At 39.4% G+C, this 19,592-nt stretch overlaps 1 protein-coding gene across 1 annotated transcript; it reads right to left on the bottom strand.

Moving 5' to 3' along the window:
• Positions 1-1,141: 1,141 nt before the first annotated feature.
• tspan37 (tetraspanin 37) lies at positions 1,142-19,049 on the bottom strand. The gene is made up of 7 exons (XM_066695231.1): positions 18,742-19,049; positions 16,887-17,078; positions 16,152-16,226; positions 13,979-14,077; positions 6,538-6,690; positions 3,004-3,087; positions 1,142-2,468 (listed from the first exon to the last, which is right to left on the bottom strand). Exons 1-7 carry the CDS (start codon positions 18,799-18,801, stop codon positions 2,382-2,384), a joined length of 750 nt encoding a protein of 249 aa, XP_066551328.1. The 5' UTR covers positions 18,802-19,049; the 3' UTR covers positions 1,142-2,381.
• Between the last annotated feature and the right edge of the window lie 543 nt (positions 19,050-19,592).

Genomic DNA, 19,592 nt, shown 5'->3' with positions numbered 1-19,592 from the left:
TGCGCATCTACGTTTCACAGTTCCCGCCTTCTACACCGCATCATTGGATAATCCGCCTGTCTGTCCGAATAGAGCCGAGTGCGATTGTGCCGCTGGACCGTCAATCACTTCCCCCTCTCTCGGTACAGAGCCCCGCCGCGGCCTGTGTACATTGACAACAGGGTTGTTGTTGGCCATGTTTAGAAAAAGACGACAACGATCTTCAAACAAATGGCGGTCAGGGTTTACTGTTTTTTAATCCAAGGTCAGATATTGCATAAAACAATACATCAAAATTAGGCACATGTACAAACAATAAGAAAACCCGAAAGAGGCAACGTATTATGAAATAAATTGGATCATACATCGAATCATTCTGCTCACTTATTTTTAAACAATAAACAGTTGATCAGGTGCAAAGTAGTTCTATGCATCTCTGGTACATAATACATTTATGTTTACGTCCAACACGAACAACATAATGAAAAAACGTGTTTAAGACACGTAGAACTACCTGGTGTGTAACTGGATTAAAACATGTTAACGTGATCCAGAGCCTTATCTGCCCATTCAAAGAACACGATACACGATAAAATACGATAAAATGAACACGAAAGTGTCTCATCCTGTCTTGATATATTAGTGTAACAATGTCTGAATTTCCATTATCTTCAAACTTGTATTTGCTTTTTAATCTTTGCAGTTCTGGCCGTTTGTTCTATTGTGGTTTAGTGTGTAGTCTGAGCATCCAAGTCTTTGATCAGGTTTTTAGGACATATTTTAAGTGATTCAGTGCTTGTTAATAGCTCAATATTTTACCTCTACATCAAACTATGTCTTAACATGACATTTCTGTTACTTTACAACATCTGAGTAGACGTGATCAGTTTTAGAACTATGGTTTTATAGACGGACTTAATATAGCTAGTCGTTATTTTGTAGACACCAGTTTTTGTTGTTTTCTACGAATTTACTTTTCTCTTGCAATCTCCTTTTGTGCTTTTTCCCGTTAGAATAAGTACATGGTAGTCGACTCTTATATTTACCAATACAGTAAAAATCCTTTAAAACATTAAGCTATTAATCTATAAACCATAGTTAAACAGTCTTATACATTTGGGCCTACACCACCACTCTTGGCTGAAAGAATGAGAAGTAAAGATGAAGCCAATGATATCCATTTATTTAGTACATACAGTACAAATACGATCCATTTTGGTTATGCCAGATATAGCATAACCACATTCATCAGCGAGGCAAAACAGTGACATAGAACATTGCAATACCATCCCAAAACCAAAAACGAAATACAAAATGACAGTTTTCACACAAGATTAGTTTTCACAGTCATCTAAGTCTGGAAAAATGTTGAGAAAGAGAGAGGGTTTAAACCCCAGTCTTTCTGGAACTGGTAGGCTTCTGATTTCCACCAGGCATCTTTGGAAGCATAAACCTCAGCTTTGAAAAATAAAATGCTAAACATTTGGTTGGGTTTAGAGAATATTCCATGGTCTAATAGTTTTTTAATGACTTTTACAATCAGTTTTATACCAAATCTCAGACAATCGCAGAACTATTCTATTTGAAGACTTAAAAATTCCAAATGAGCTATCAGTCTTAGAAGTGCAGAAATCTGGCTAAATGTGGTCTACTGAATCCATAGTTCTTCTTTCAATTACTTAAACAGGGACACCGTCACCTACAAGCAAATTCCCCCCCACCCACCCCCATTTAGCCTCAGATTGAATAACACGGTCATGAAACATTTGTCATTATTTAAAGAATAAATACAAAAATGAGGAAAAACTAAAAGATAGCATAGATACTTACAGTTCAATGATAAAGAAACATAGTACAGTTTTATATCATAAATAGAAAATGTGCTCTTAGTATTTGCATAACAGGCATTACCTAGTTTCTCTGCATAAAAGGCAAAGCAGAAAAACCCATACAGATGGATTCTGGGCACTGGGAACCATTAACCTTGACACCCAAATGTAAGAGAATGTAGGCATAATTTGGAATGCTATAAGTGCTTCCTTTTAATGTTAAAACTGGTAATGTAGTTAACTAGTAATGCTCCTTATTGAGTTCTCTAATAATCAAGTTTTGCAATGAATACCATCACACCAAAATTCTCACAGATTAAGTTAATTAGACAAAGAGTCTTAAGGTGCATCAGACTCATTGCATGAGGTGCTGTACAAATAGTGTTAACCAATCCCAGACCTGGAGTGTCCCCAGCAGGTTTTATAGGGATCTTCCAGTTTGCAATGGCCTAGACCTTGTATCCCATGGATACTTGGACCAGTTAACCAAATAACAGATTCAAGAATGTAATCAAAGGAATGGAAGCCACAAGATCTGGTGAAACCTGAGGATTGGGACTGTCCATCTCTGTTCTAGGATATAGCTTCCCGGTCCAGAATTTGATACTCTTGAAGTGGTTGCTCTTTCATCAGCTGTGCCACACTGACTAGCCCCACCACCTGCAAACATAAAGATGATAGCATCAGCAGTTGTCATGTTGGTAAAGCACAAATCTATAGACGAGGACTCTTAGACTCAACTCCTGGAGGGCCACAGTGCCTTCTGATTTTCGTTCCAACAAAGCTCACAGTTACTTCATACTACATCTGTCTGATAAGCTGAATAACTGGGTTAACTTGATACATCTGCACATAGTGCCCCATAAATCAAAAATGTCAGGTAAGTACCTTAAAAGGACGTTATTTATGGCAAATTGGTAAAGGTAAACAGGAGGTCCAGATCAGAATACAATCGAAGACACTGTGGCCCGTTTGAGACACCTGCTCAATGGGAAGGGCTTTTGTCTTGCCTGATCAATTAACTTTGAGAACTGGCAAGTAACAGGAGGGCACAGTGTACAACCATTTCTTGCAGGTGGTTTGTAGTGTATTTAAAAATAATAATAAAAAACAATAATAATATTAATATTGAGCTCTCCCTCTGTACAGAACTTTTAGTTTTTTAGTTTTGTGCTCCACTTTCACAAGTACCTACCTGGAACACAGCTACCACAGCAGTCAAGATGATGATAAGGTGCAGAATAAAGACTAATGCAACCTCCAGCTTCACCTGGCAACCCTGAGAGAAAAAGAAGAATCAGAGCAGCAGCAGAAGACGTCTGTTGATTTAAAGGCTCCTGATGACCCAAGCTGGAATATCCACTCAGTTTCCTAAGTAATTTGAAGGTCTGTAACCTTTGTTTGCAATCAAAATATTGGAGCTCAGAGAGACTGAAACACAGATGTGATGGCTGACCTTTAATGTAATTCATTACCTTTTTTCTTATTCTTAAAAAAAAAAAAGCTTGCAAATGTAATAAAGTAAACAAACTCTAATGGATCTCAATAATAACAAGGAAACTGTTTGAAAGATAGCTTCATTGGGAGCCCTTTATGGGGCAATTTAATAGGTCACACTTAAAATCTGATTACAGATAACCATACACATTCAAAGAACTGCACTGAATAACTTCACAGGCTAGAAGACAGGATGGCACCGACATACTAAATAGCATTCTTCAAATCCTGTCCTTAAAGGCCCACAATCCAGCAATTTCCAGGTCTGTTAAACCATGATCTGCATTATACCTAAGAAAGGGCTTCCCTTGGTTTAAGTGAAGCAATTGCTTAGTTTTGTTAACTAATTAAGTGCTCAGGTGAACACATGGAACAGGGTGTTCAGGACTGGATTTGAAGAACATTGAACTTGATCCTGGGAATTGATTAGTAACCTTCCAAAACAAGCACAAACAAAGAGCAGTACAATATAGTTTTAGCTGTGGAGGGAAAGAACAAATACATAAGCTGCAATAAGGCAATGACCTAGAGCAGGGGTGGCTAACCCTGGTCCTGGAGAGCCGCAGAGTCTGCAGGTTTTTGTTTTATCCAGATCGTTAACTGCTTAACTGAACCAATTATGGTTCTTAATTAAGCAAAATGTCCCTGTGTTCAAGGTATCCATTAATTGGTAATTTAGAGAGACCTGGAAAACCTGCATTGCGTCTCTCCAGGAACAGGGTTGGCCACCCCTGACCTAGACTGTACCTTAGGGTTAATGTTTACCTCTAACTGCATTTGGGCTGTATCTGCAAAAGATCTTTGGTCACAAGGTATTTTATTATAAAACCACTTGAACTCTGAACCATGTGCTAAAAAAAGATCCTCTTGTTAGTTTTGGGGTTTCTCGGGAGCTGCAGTTTTAGAAGACAACTCACAAAAGGAAATTTTAATTTTTGAAAATAAAAGTTTTTTTTAGGTAACACTTGACTTTTCTCCTGTGCTGATCTGTCACAATCACTTTTTTTTTTCATCATTATTCGCTAATTGAAGACTGGATCTTGCATGGGCAATGCATGTGGTATTGTATGAAGTGTTTTTTTCACACCATGATGGAGACTGGCATCCATCAACCTGCTCTAATAATAGACATATTGAATGGAAATATATAGTTTCCCTCAAAAGCGTAACTTATTTACTGCATATGTTTTAAAGTAGTGTTATATGAATCATAGCCAAAACATGATGTAGGATTTGAAATATATAAATACTGTTTATAGTTTCAGTTTTATCCAACATCGTCCAAGAGGTGCGTTTTTTTCACTCATTTTCATGAGATTTTTTACTGTGAGCTAAACTTGCTTTATTTTTATTTTTATTTAGTAAAATACATTTGTATTGGTTTGACAAAGAAATGATCAGTCTATAATTTTAATGGTAGGTGTATTTTAACAGTGAGTTAATGAGGGAAATAAGTATTTGACCCCTTCGACTTAGTACTTGGTGGCAAAACCCTTGTTGGCAATCACAGAGGTCAGAGGTCCCACTCCTCTTTGCAGATCCTCTCCAAGTCATTAAGGTTTCAAGGCTGACGTTTGGCAACTCAAACCTTCAACTCCCTCCACAGATTTTCTATGGGATTAAGGTCTGGAGACTGGCTAGGCCACTCCAGGACCTTAATGTGCTTCTTCTTGAGCCACTCCTTTGTTGCCTTGGCTCTGTGTTTTGGGTCATTGTCATGCTGGAATACCCATCCATGACCCATTTTCAAAGCCCTGGCTGAGGGAAGGAGGTTCTCACCCAAGATTTGACAGTACATGACCCCATCCATCGTCCCTTTGATGCGGTGCAGTTGTCCTGTCCCCTTAGCAGAAAAAACACCCCCAAAGCATAATGTTTCCACCTCCATATTTGACGGTGTGGATGGTTTTCTTGGGGTCATTCCTCCTCCTCCAAACACGGCGAGTTGAGTTGATGCCAAAGAGCTCTATTTTGGTCTCATCTGACCACAACACTTTCATCCAGTTCTCTGAATCATTCAGATGTTCATTGGCAAACTTCAGAAGAGCCTGTACATGTGCTTTCTTGAGCAGGGGGACCTTGCGAGCGCTGCAGGATTTCAGTCTTTCACGGCGTAGTGTGTTACCAGTTGTTTTCTTGGCAACTATGGTCCCAGCTGCCTTGAGATCATTAACAAGATCCTCCCGTGTAGTTCTGGACTGATTCCTCACCGTTCTCATGATCATTGAAACTCCACAAGGTGAGATCTTGCATGGAGCCCCAGACCAAGGGAGACTGACAGTTATTTTGTGTTTCTTCCATTTGCAAATAATCACACCAACTGTTGTCACCTTCTCACCAAGCTGCTTGGCAATGGTCTTGTAGCCCATTCCAGCCTTGTGTAGGTCTACAATCTTGTCCCTGACATCCTTGGACAGCTCTTTGGTCTTGGTCATGGTGGAGCGTTTGGAATCTGATTGATTGATTGCTTCTGTGGACAGGTGTCTTTTATACAGGTAACGAGCTGAGATTAGGAGCACTCCCTTTAAGAGAGTGCTCCTAATCTCAGCTCGTTACCTGTATAAAAGAAACCTGGGAGCCAGAAATCTTGCTGATTGATAGGGGATCAAATACTTATTTCCCTCATTAACATGCAAATCAATTTATAACTTTTTTGAAATGCGTTTTTCTGGATTTTGTTGTTGTTATTCTGTCTCTCACTGTTAAAATACACCTACCATTAAAATTATAGACTGATCATTTCTTTGTCAGTGGGCAAACGTACAAAATACTTTTTTCCCTCACTGTAAGCTCTATTTTCTCAGTGGGTGTGTTTGTTTCTCTACGGCACTCAGTAGTGTGCACGTGGCGCCGCTGTGCTGAGAATCACCGAGTTGGAAGCGTAGAGCGAAAACTAAAACACCATAAATATGTTAAAAAAAACAATGGTAAATAAATAGGTTATAATAATAACTGTAAAAACAAATAAACATAATTTTTAAAAATAAAGTCTGACAAAGGATTTTACGTAATTTGAAAAAAATATTTAGCCAGTAATGCATCTGTGCATTATCAGAGGAATATGTCCCGATAACGATATTTCTGTAAAAGGCCAAAATTGACCGATAATATCGGTAATATCCGATAGATAGCCCTAGCTCAAACAGTATTGTACACCATACAGTCGATCAGACCTCCCCTTACCCTGCTAGACCTTGACTCGGTCCAGCAATGACAATGGGAAATCCTTTACCTCGGAGTAGAGGAGCTCAGGCTCAGTAATGTTCCCATCGCAGTTCCGATAAGTGGAGTTGCAGCAGCTATGAGGCACACTGGGATGGCCAGTCTGATTAAACCAGCGCGTATTCAGCCAGTCACGGTAGTCACGCACTCCACAGCATTGCAGCTATGGAGAAGTGGAAGGTTCAGTTACAATGCAGTCAAAACTATTATTTTAGAACATAAGAAAGTTTACAAATGAGAGGAGACCATTCGACCCATCGTGCTCGTTTGGTGTCCATTAATAACTAAGTGTTCCAAGGATCCTATCCAGTCTATTTTCGAATGTTCCCAAATTTTCAGCATCTACCACATTGCTGGGGAGTTTGTTCCAGATTGTGACTAATCTCTGTGTAAAGAAGCGTCTCCTGTTTTCCGTTTTGAATGCCTTGTAGCCCAATTTCCATTTGGGAAATTGGGCTAGTTCTATTCCTCCCATAGTGTAATTATAGTGGACATTTTTGTTACCTGTGTGTATTACCTTGCACTTGTCCACATTGAATTTCATCTGCCAGGTGTTGGCCCACAACTGAATGTTCACAATGTTAACCTGTGCTGCTGAGATTGTATTTGCTGAGCCACCTATTTTAGTATCATCGCCAATGTGACAAGTTTGCGGACTATCCAAGAGTCCAGATCATTAATATAGATTAGAAAAAGCAAAGGCTCTAGTACTGAGCCCTGTGAAACTCCACTAACAACCTCACTCCAGTTAGAAGCGACTCCTCTAATCGAGGAGTCCCCTTTCTTGTGGATTGGTATGACATTCGCTGTCTTCCAGTCAGTTGGCACATCCCCTGTTCTAAGTGTCATTTGGACTATTTGACTTAGCGGCCTATAAATAATTTCCCTCATTTCTTTAAGTACTGTTGGAAATATACCATCTGGCCCAGGTGATTTGTTTGTTTTTAATTCTGCTAGTCCCTTTAGTACCTCCTCCTCATTTATCCTGATCTCTCTTAGGATTTGCCTAGACTGGTTGTTAACCTATGGCATGTTATCTGTTTTTTCTTTTGTAAAAACCTCTGTGAAATACTCATTTAGAACATTTGCTACATCTTGTTCATTTTCCAAGATACTTCCATTTTTGCCCTTTATCTATTTCACTTCCTCCCTTATTGTCCCCTTGCTGTTGTAGTATTGAAAAAAGCTCTTTGCATTAGTTTTAGCTCCATGAGCTATGTTTCTTTCTATTTCCCTCTTTGCTTTCCTGATCCCTTTCTAAAGATCTCTTTGCAGCTCAACATATTCTATGTATTTTGTTTCGTCTCCGTCCCTTTTGTATGCGCTATACAACATTTTCTTTCTCTTTATTTTTTTGCATACCTCTATTAAACTATTTTGGCCAGTGCTTTTTGGTCCTCAATTTGCTAAGTTTTGGTACAAATTTCTCCTGAGCCTCAAGTAGTATATTCTTAAAATATAACCATCCATTTTCAACTGAATCTGTATCCAGTGTGCTCCAGTCTACCTCTTGTAAGTGCCGCCTCATACCTTCAAGGTTTGAATCATAAGGTATTTTGTCACTGATGTCTTCACCTTCACCTGAAAGCTGCAGTATACAGTATGCCCCTATGCCAGTGGTTTCCAACTCTGGTCTCCTAGAGCCCCAATCCATCACATTGTGTAGACTAGAGGTTCCCAAATTGGCGTCCGCAACCCATAAGCGGTCTGTTGCAAAATACACCCCCCCCCCCCCCAAAAAAAAACATGCGGCCTGGCACACTGGCGTCAGTCCCCACCCAAACAACCGCCCCAGCTCTCTCACGTTAGGTGGTGGTCCTCAGCCAAAATTATTATTATTATTTTTATTTCTTAGCAGATGCCCTTATCCGGGGGCGACTTACAACATAAGTGCAAAACAAAGTGCAAAAATAGTTAAGTACAAGGCATCAATCATTATAAATTCAAGTTAACTAAAACATAGTAATACAAAATACATTTTACAAATTTCAATTTACACAAGTACAGTAAGTGAGGTCCTACATCCTGGAAGGTGAAAGCTAAGTACTGTTAAGATGTAGGGTCACAGTCAAGGGCAACAGGAAAGGGAGCAAGGAGGAAAACAATCAAAAGCACAAGGGGCATAATTAAACTGTGAAGTGCTATTTGGCAGGGATAAAAGGACTAATATTACAAGTACTGTCGGAAAAGATGAGTCTTGAGTAAGCACTGGAATGAGGTCAAGGAAACTGGGCAGCAAAGGGGTCCCTGGGTCAAAAAAGTTTGGGAACCCCTGGTGTAGACCATTACACTTTCAGTAACTGAGAGCGGGGTTGGAATGAAAACTTAAAGTTCCCATGATTCACCAGGACCAGGGTTGGAGACTCTACTCTATGCAGAGCAGTGCTCTATTGCCTTCAAGTGCATTTGCAAACAATGTGGAGGTTGTATAACCCCCTGTTTATCAAGGCGAGACCTAATTACAACTGCTCCAACTCTGGTCATCCAGTGCCTGGAGACTTACTTTACCCCTCTCCACTCCCCTTCCTCCAGAGACGCTGCTTTTCCACTCTCATCCCTAAGTGGTGGAACAACCTTCTCAATGAGGTCCTGACCAGTCCCTGATCACCAAAGTATGTACTGCTGCAGACCTGGAGACATTGGAATGTGGGAGGGGTAACTGTCAATCATTTAGTATGCAGCCAATCACTTTGCAAGAAATGCTTGTCAGTCATTTTCTATGCGGCCAATCGCCTCTCTCATATATAAAAGTAAGGAGGGAGGAAAAACTAAATGGAGGGAGGAAACAAATATGTCCTGGGCCCCATTCCTCCTACCTGGTTTAACTAATTCAGGCTAATCAGCCGGATTCATTGAATACGATCATTTAAGTCACGCTATCTCCTACGGTAATTTACTGAGTTGGACTTTAAACTTGCTCTGATTAACGGGAAAAAACAGACTTCTGTCAAACTATCATGAAATTTATCTGGCTAACTCGTACAGCAAATATAAGGAACTGGGTCCTGATGTGAATCTTTCTATTCATTGCGTTGATGTTAGTGAATGGATAGCTAGTAGTTTTGAGGTCGTTAATCAGGAGAGGCAAACTACTTACAAAGCAGCATGTTACTTTTACAATCAGATGGGTTTTAATAACTTGTATATTATTTTTTTCGAAGCAATTAAAAGTAGGCAAGGCTAGTTTTATACGACAAACAAAACAATGTGACATTTTGCTAAAAATTTCATTTTGACGAGTTGAGTTTTGAAAAGCATATTGACCTTATATTCACTGTAAATGATCTAAGTAGAAGTACACTGTATAGAGCTCCAAGTTTAGGTCCTGTAAGGTAATCTCATATCCCAAACAATACAGTGAGGGAAAAAAGTATTTGATCCCTTGCTGATTTTGTACGTTTGCCCACTGACAAAGAAATGATCAGTCTATAATTTTAATGGTAGGTGTATTTTAGCAGTGAGAGACAGAATAACAACAAAAAAATCCAGAAAAACGCATTTCAAAAAAGTTATACATTGATTTGCATGTTAATGAGGGAAATAAGTATTTGACCCCTTCGACTTAGTACTTGGTGGCAAAACCCTTGTTAGCAATCACAGAGGTCCGACGTTTCTTGTAGTTGGCCACCAGGTTTGCACACATCTCAGGAGGGATTTTGTCCCACTCCTCTTTGCAGATCCTCTCCAAGTCATTAAGGTTTCGAGGCTGACGTTTGGCAACTCGAACCTTCAGCTCCCTCCACAGATTTTCTATGGTATTAAGGTCTGGAGACTGACTAGGCCACTCCAGGACCTTAATGTGCTTCTTCTTGAGCCAATCCTTTGTTGCCTTGGCTGTGTGTTTTGGGTCATTGTCATGCTGGAATACCCATCCACGACCCATTTTCAATGCCCTGGATAAGGGAAGGAGGTTCTCACCCAAGATTTGACGGTACATGGCCCCGTCCATCGTCCCTTTGATGCGGTGCAGTTGTCCTGTCCCCTTAGCAGAAAAACACCCCCAAAGCATAATGTTTCCACCTCCATGTTTGACGGTGGGGATGGTGTTCTTGAGGTCATTCCTCCTCCTCCAAACACGGCGAGTTGAGTTGATGCCAAAGAGCTCGATTTTGGTCTCATCTGACCACAACACTTTCACCCAGTTCTCCTCTGAATCATTCAGATGATCATTGGCAAACTTCAAACGGGCCTGTACATGTGCTTTCTTGAGCAGGGGGACCTTGCGGGCGCTGCAGGATTTCAGTCCTTCACGACGTAGTGTGTTACCAATTGTTTTCTTGGTGACTATGGTCCTAGCTACCTTGAGATCATTAACAAGATCCTCCCGTGTAGTTCTGGGCTGATTCCTCACCGTTCTCATGATCAGTGAAACTCCACGAGGTGAGATTTTGAGTTTCTTCTATTTGCAAATAATCACACCAACTGTTGTCACCTTCTCACCAAGCTGCTTGGCAATGGTCTTGTAGCCCATTCCAGCCTTGTGTAGGTCTACAATCTTGTCCCTGACATCCTTGGGCAACTCTTTGGTCTTGGCCATGGTGGAGAGTTTGGAATCTGATTGATTGATTGCTTCTGTGGACAGGTGTCTTTTATACAGGTAACGAGCTGAGATTAGGAGCACTCCCTTTAAGAGAGTGCTCCTAATCTCAGCTCGTTACCTGTATAAAAGACACCTGGGAGCCAGAAATCTTGCTGATTGATAGGGGATCAAATACTTAATTCCCTCATTAACATGCAAATCAATTTATAACTTTTTTTAAATGCGTTTTTCTGGATTTTTTTGTTGTTATTCTGTTTCTCACTGTTAAAATACACCTACCATTAAAATTATAGACTGATCATTTCTTTGTCAGTGGGCAAACGTACAAAATCAGCAGGGGATCAAATACTTTTTTCCCTCACTGTACATACTTGTTAACTTAAGCCCCATTCCCACTGAAATGCTGGCAACGTTTGCCTGCTTTTTTCCTGTTGCCCGCATTCACACTGGCTTTGAATGCCGGAAAATTGCCGGCAAGGATGCAGTCACACAGAAAACAGAGACTGCCGGCAAGAGCACTGTAGCCATGGGAGCGAGATGCTACAGAAGCCCGTGGATCTGGAGAGCAGACCCGGACAGACACTCTGGATGTGTTTGTACAAGAGGGATAATTTCCCCGTTTAAAGATATGGCAGTAGCAGTAAAATACTGCAAGATGGATATTTAGGAGACGTCACACTACTGTGTTATTGTGTATTGTTATATAAGCAAAACAGTCAACATTCGGTAGCGCAACGCTGATTATAATATTCACAAATATAGCAGCCTATTGTTGTGTTCTGTATAACTGCATATAGTGTGTTTAAATAGACAGTTGGATGACTATACGATTATGAAAATGAATTGCTTTGCTGGTCAGATCTGCGCACATTCTGCACAACGTGAACCCGTGTATTATTTGGTCGTATCAGAAGTAGTCAAATGTGCTCGACTACATGTAGTAACTTTATTGCCGTCATTATTATTATTATATTTGTATTGGCAGACGCCCTTATTCAGAGACTTGACAAATAAGAGCAATACAAAGGGCAAAACTACAGTACAGTTCAAAGCATAATGCAATTTACAATTTACCTGGACATAGGACATATACAGTAAACAATACAATGTAGTCATATGCATTTGTTATTGTACGTGTTATGCTGCCATTTCTTATATGCATTAATCATGTAAAATGTAAATATCAGGTGTTTTATTAATACAAAAGGAACCAAGCACACTTGATTATTGCAATATGATCCGAGTCCTGAGAAAACACGGAAGTGAATCAGGAAAACGACCCCGAGTTATGAACTGAGCAGTTTGTACACAAGACAAGTGAACAGTGAGCACTGACTGATGCATTGTTTCAAAGCAAACGAACTGAACCGATTTAGTTTTAGATTTAATTTACCCAGTGTGAGGGGGTAACACGTTTGCCTGTATAGAGATAATACATTTTGTATTATTTATTGGTTCATAACTTATGACATGTGTGACAAAAGTTAGTATTACATATGCCAACCTGTTGGTTCATCAATAACACTCAGAATTGCTGCGACTATATTATTTTCAACCTCCGCCATTTCTAACAACCCGGCCCGTTTCTCGTTACGGTCACAAGATCTTGTTCAAAGGTGGCTTAACCTTGTCGTGTTGTGGTCACAAAAATGCGCCCCCTATTCTGATTGGTTACGGCAGTTCGCTGACGCTGAATTTGCCGGCAATCATTTTCCTGCTAACAGAAACTTAGCCAGCAAATTGCCGGCAATTAGACTAGGACCCTTGCCGGAAAATTGCTGGCAATGGTTTCATTGTGAATGGGGTTTTAGAATGCAAACATGTCAGAAGTGATTTGACACAAGGGCTGACATCAGAAATAAACACTGTGCAAACAGAGAGCTTAGCTTACATTAATTGCACCTATTATATTATACTGAGCCCACAGTAATGAGTTTGAATTGTATACTGTATGTCAAGTAACTAGTTCTATAGGTTATAAACCAAACATAGCCTAATTTATGTGTTTCTTAAAGCAATTACCATGCATCGTGCATTGCTCAGTTAATAGAAACAATAACTAAATATAGAGAATAGTTCTTACAAACTATAATCCCAGATTCCCAATGTTAACACAGAAATAAGAGGTCTGTTTTCACATTAATGAAGAACATCATACTTTTATTAACTGAAGATTAAAACATTACAGTTTTTTTCTGCAAAGTGATTGGCTGCATACAAAATGATTGACAGTTACTCCTCCCACATTCCAATGTCTCCGGGTCTGCTCTGACCAGCTTCCGGCGATTAATCAAGCCACATCTGTTCAGACTGTATCTGTCACACAGCAGCCTACTCTCTGGCTCTTATGCAACTATTCTCCAGATCACTTATGTATTGTTAGCACTTCTATCACTTTACTGTAACTTCTCCTATGCGCCCCCCACCCTTTGTCTGCACTTGTGAGCTCATTTGTACTAGGATGCTGCTCATGGTATATTCAATTTTGTACTGATTGTATTTTACTGCACTTTGTAATGCTTTGGAAATGTTTCTTGTGAAAACTGTAAGTCACGTCCGTTAATAATAACGCAATTCAATCAAACCCACCTTTTAATGATCTTCTTCACCCTTTAAAAGGATGGATAAACTATGGTGGAAAAGATCATAAACAGGCCAGTCTGATTAAGTGATTAAATTTCTTAACCACAATTAGCTGCGGAAGCACCCACACAGCAAATGGTTAAACTATGATGTAGGAATATTTTTTATATTTTTTCTTGTTCTCTCTGTGGTTTTTCTGTCCACAGTTAACTGTGCGATTACTACCCATCTCAAACCTTCGATCTTCAGGCCCCGGTAGATATTTTCAGCTCTGCAATCAGCAAATGAGTCACACATATAGTATGCACTATAGAAAAAAATATTCTACCTCTTTCTGTATTGCATCCACTGCGCTAGTGTCAGGATCTTGCCTGCTGCCATTGTACTTCTGAAAGATGCTCTTGAACGGAGACAGTTCTGAATCAACCTACAGGGAAAACAAGCATACTGAGTGAGGGAAGGAAAATCATCCATTTGTCTAATTATACATTATTGACTTCCTTTGTCCAAATTGATTCACATTCAACAAAGAACTGCAGAGAAAAATGTACATAGTTCTAAAGCTATACATAATGGGCTGATTTCACAATCTCAGACTAAAACTAGGTGTTGGTCTATAGGTAGGGTAATCCAAGACTAGTACCAGTGGAGGTCTTTGAAGGTCTTCTGCAGTGGGCACTGTGAAGGTCACACTGTTTAGTCTTTGAATATAGACTAGCATATACGTTTGATTTTTAATGTTACAAAATGAAGTAAACCCTTACCTATATTTTAAACTAATACATTTAGGATATACACAGTTGTCATTGAAAGTATTCACACACAAATATAGATCATTCAACTGTACTTATTTACCAGTCATAGCCATAGCAATAACTTTTAAATTCATTTATATGTACTTTATAAGTAGATATATTGATGCTCCACTATAGGTTTATTTACAGAATCAAATTAAATACAAACTGAATGAATACAAATTGAAGTAGAAAAACACTTTGGTTGGTCAATTATAGCTGTAATTGCAAAATATTCCTTTATAAACAAAATATTCCTTTATAAACAAATAGTCACAACCTTATAGTTCATTTGAAATTGTGACAATATAAACATTGAATGATATTCAATTATATCAGTGATATTCCCTGGTTGCTGTGCTAATCTTCGCCTGCTGTAGTAACAAAAATGAATCTGGAAAATTGGATTTGGACGGAAGACTATGAGGAGATGGTATTTTATATACTGTTTATTAATTGTCATATTAATGTGGCTCTATGGCTTCAGTTCAAAACTTAAAAGAAATAAAATTATTACCAGGTTATTCTTTTGATAAATATTAAACGCTTACATACTACTTTACTAAGAATTTTAAAAACTGATCCATATAATTCCCAAACTACCGCCCATTTAATCATATATTGGAGTTCAACCCGATTCAAATAAAATCTTTAACCTTCCACTGGAATGGCTAAATGGATTTGGGTTAATTTCAAGATTGTAAGGGATGACGGCCTGGTTTGTGGTTTAAAAAACCAAAGAGGATTTAAACTTCACTGTAAGCAAGTTGCTTGATCACATCTAATCTGGCAAATAAGATGTAGTCTTAATGAGCATGTGTGTGGATGGACAAGGTCTGGATGCAGAGAAAATGGATTTGACAATATCGGTAACTGGTGAAATCAGTGCAGAATGTCAGGGGTGTAATGCATCTTGTTTGCCATTGAGCACACCATTGACTAGTGTCGAGTAATGGTGATGATTCCTTGAATGCACGGGGTGCCACTGTCCACAGCCTGAGCCTGAATGCCCTTTCACCACAATGACTGGTTACTTGCACAATAATTGGTCATGCGGAATCAACTAATTCCGAACCAACTGTTTACATGATCACACATCCATGAGGTTTATTGTGGGGACTTGGTTCTATATCAATCATATAACTTCAGTCATATCCTTGCGATGAAGACAGGCTTCAGACTGCAGACAATTGCAAACTCTCATCCTACTATTCAGATGAATTTGGAAAGGTTGATGTAATGAACTTTTCCCCGCTTGAAAATTGCTTACATTTTCTATTAAATAAATCGTCTATTCATTAGACCAGCTCTGTCTCTTCGCTGCTGCCGCCGTCACCATGTTTTTGAATGAGTCCACTACGTTAGAGCAGACCAAGAGAAGCATGCGCACTAAACGTTCACTCATTTGATTTATAATGCAATCCGAACAAGCGTTTATATGGCTAATAATCTCCTATTGAGCGGTTTGGTTTATCAAAGGCATATACCAGGTCCTTTATTCAGAATGGCTCCATTCGGGTTATTCTCTTCTGATTGAGGTGTGTATTTTTATAAACTGTTTTTTCATTTTTCATAACAGAAAAAAAAACACAAATACAATACTAAGATAAACTATTTATAGCATTGCCAATGCATACATCTAAAAATAACTAATAATAATCATACAAACAAAAACTATGACAATAGTAATACTAAACATTACAATACCTTGTTTATGTTTATGTAAGCCAACACTGCTGCCGTAGCCTCCAGGCAGAATACAGCAATGAGCAGATACACAAACTGGGGGCACAAAAAAGAAAGCAAACATACATTGCATATTATTGCTATACAAGCAAGGCATGGTTGCATAATCAACCCATTTTACATTGACACTTCACTTAAAACCTATTTCAACCTTTTAAATCAGCAGCAAGGATACAGTTATGGAAAGATCCTTAGATGCCTCTGGATTTAGGACTATGTTATGGTCTGTCTGGATGGCTGCCATTAATTCAAATTATTTCCTTCAATTAAAGTGTGTGATTATTTCAAGGGTTGTAACAGCAACCTTAGTCGTTCAAACAATAGGACAACAGACATATCAATAAAGAAACAGAAAGGTAGACAGACAAATCAGACGAAACAGAATGATACAAATAATAACAAAAGGGCAATAATAAAAATCTTGTCTGTTATCTGACTTTTCAGCAGCTACAGTAGGCACATTCAGTTGTAGCAACCTTGATAATACTAAGAGCATGGAACAGGGAACACAGGGAGCAGCTCCTACCATAAACACACATAAAGACCCAGACAGAAGTCCAGTAACACACTTATGGTGAACTTTCTTTTTTTTAACTAAAGCCTGAACATGGACAGGCTAGATACCCTCTCTGTTCTGTGTTTTTAACATGTTACAATGTATACTGCATTGTCCATAATAAAAGAAATACAACATACTAAACCCTGCAGACATGGAGACTCCTTTCCAGACACCCAGCAGCCCACTGTTCCTGCGCCAAGGAGGAAGCCGGCAGCCACAATGGCCAGGACCGCAGGAAAGATAATGTAGATGTTATGGAAGAAGAGGCCACAGTTCAGGTACTTCAAGAGAAGATAGACTCCGCTCAGGCCCAGAACCAGACCAGCCAGCTGCTCAACACAAGAAACAACAACATGTTAAGTCACTGACGCATGCTGAGATCATACTGCCATTGCTTCCAATTCAGAAGATTCTGCTGCACTGAGCCTTTGGCTTACTAATGACACTAGACAGAACCCACACCTCCCAAACATGGTAGGTAGTTAAATTAACTTACGAGTTACAGTAATACAGCTCTGGAAAAAATTAAAAATCAATGTTAAGTGGTCTCTTCCTTTTTTCCAGAGCTGTATATTTGAGTTTATTCTGTGTTTTTTTATACTCCAGTATCACTCATTGTATGCTACATAAGCACTTGTGTTGTATTGTATAATGTTTTAAATATAGCATTGTTTATAGACGATGCTGTACACTTGCAAATTCTGTTGGTTGACTTGAATAAAGGCATCTGTCAAAGGAATAATAATAATAATAATTAGCAGGGAATGTGACTAAACCAATGTAATACACCTGTTTAGTTAAGAGGAGACTACAAGAGGGCTTGATGCAAGTACTCAAAATCCTGAAAGAGACTGACAGACCCAAGTGCTCCAGTACAAATGGTGAAACAAAGGTCCCATGATGCAAGTTCAAATGGATTTTTACAACTGAGAATAGGAGGAGCTTCTTTACACAAAGGGTTGTGGGAGTTTGGAGCAAACTACTACAGCCATAGTGTTGTAAAACCCCTGCACTCCTTTACAAATAACTCACTGGATGAAATCCTCAATATGGTACCAGCAACTACATGAGCAAGATGGATTCTGACATTTCCTAAATCCTCAATACAGCCAAAACATGGAACATACTGCCAACTCTGTTTCTGCTAAAACATCAATACAGATCAGTCCTGATTAAACAAGAATGAAAGTGGCAATGTCTGCTCTATCTTTAACATCCAGCTCCCTACTGATCTTCAGTTTGTAAAAGTGAGTGATCTGCATTTAAGATTTAAAAGCACTTAAACAGAAAATCCCAGTATTCTAAAATCCTACTGATGGCAGAGTTTTAAACAGTAATGCTATATACACTGTTTTAGGTGAATCTGAGGCATGACCCTACCCCCCAAAAATAATTTGCTAATAAAAGATCAAATACATTAATCTAATTTAGGTAATTGCAAATAACTCGGTACACTATATGGCACCTCTTACAATACAATATAGGCTAAGTCATGTGAATGGAACAGTGTCCTCAGCACACACAGAAAAAAAAGTTTCCATTCTGCTATGATTGTTGCTGCTGTCTTACATGACATATGTAGGCCTTACACCCGTCTTCACTGCTCAAGGAAACGTGAATTAATGTAGTTGTAAAGTCCAGTCAGTACATTTCAGGATATACATTTATTTACAAGCTAAATGTACACGACTGATTTAGAAATGGCAAATTCGGGAGTTACTTTGCCACAAAGTGTTCTATGCTTAACGTGAATGCAAATGCATGATGACCCGAAATGTAACCATCTGTATTATGAATACCTGGTTGGAGATTTCAAGCAGGAAGCAAATTAACAAACTATACATTTGAATACTGTAATTAACAAATGGTGTAGGTTACTTACAGATTTGCATGTTGATTTTCAGGAGTATCTTTATAAAATCGATACTATAGGTAACTGGGTTGTTTTTAAATATGGCACAGTAGCAGTATATTGGTAGTGAAGCACCTCACCCACAGCAGCTGACAGGCGATGCGCAGCACTGTCCTGCACACTCCTCTGGGCTCGCTCATGACCGCCCGCGCGACGCTGCTCACGATGCAGGACTATAAGTCTCGCGCATACAGCACCCTGACGCCACAGCCAAATTAATTAATTCAATAGACTTCTTTATGATCTGGAATAGCGAGGAAGCAGCAAAAGTACATCACGTCACTTATGGGAAAATGAATTTCCCCTTTCTACCGTATGATTAAGACACGCCGTGTTACGTCACATAAACAGCGCTGTTTCCTGCAGAACTGCTCAAAACCCCCACGCGCTCAAGGCGGAAGTGCCATCGAGTGTCCTGCGCGTGATCTGTAGAGCGGGCCTCAGCGGGTGACTGTCGCTTCAGTGTCGGGTTCAGCGGCAGCCTCCCTGTTTCGCCATTAGAAAACTATATCAAAACAGAAAAAAACAAGCGCAGTTTAGTCACTCATAATTTTCTGGATATCAGTTTGGATGAGATGGACAATTAAATATTGATATTATAGAATTGGGATTCAGTAACTCCTCCACTAAAAGATATACACCGATCAGCCATAACATTATGACCACCTGCCTAATATTGTGTAGGTACCACTTTGGCCGCCAAAACAGCCCTCACCCGTCGTGGCATGGACTCCACTAGACCTCTGAAGGTGTGCTGTGGTATCTGGCACGAAGACGTTAGCAGCAGATCCTTTAAGTCCTGTAAGTTGCGAGGTGGGGCCTCCATGGATCTGACTTGTTTGTCCAGCACATCCCACAGATGCTCGATTGGATTGAGATCTGGGGAGTTTGAAGGCCAAGTCAACACCTTGAACTCGTGATTCATCAGACC

This window comes from Amia ocellicauda, chromosome 22 (genome assembly GCF_036373705.1).
Source record: "Amia ocellicauda isolate fAmiCal2 chromosome 22, fAmiCal2.hap1, whole genome shotgun sequence".
Lineage (NCBI taxonomy): Eukaryota > Metazoa > Chordata > Actinopteri > Amiiformes > Amiidae > Amia > Amia ocellicauda.
The sequence above is the reverse complement of the archived record's forward strand: the minus strand, read 5'-3'. Positions and strand labels throughout refer to the sequence as shown.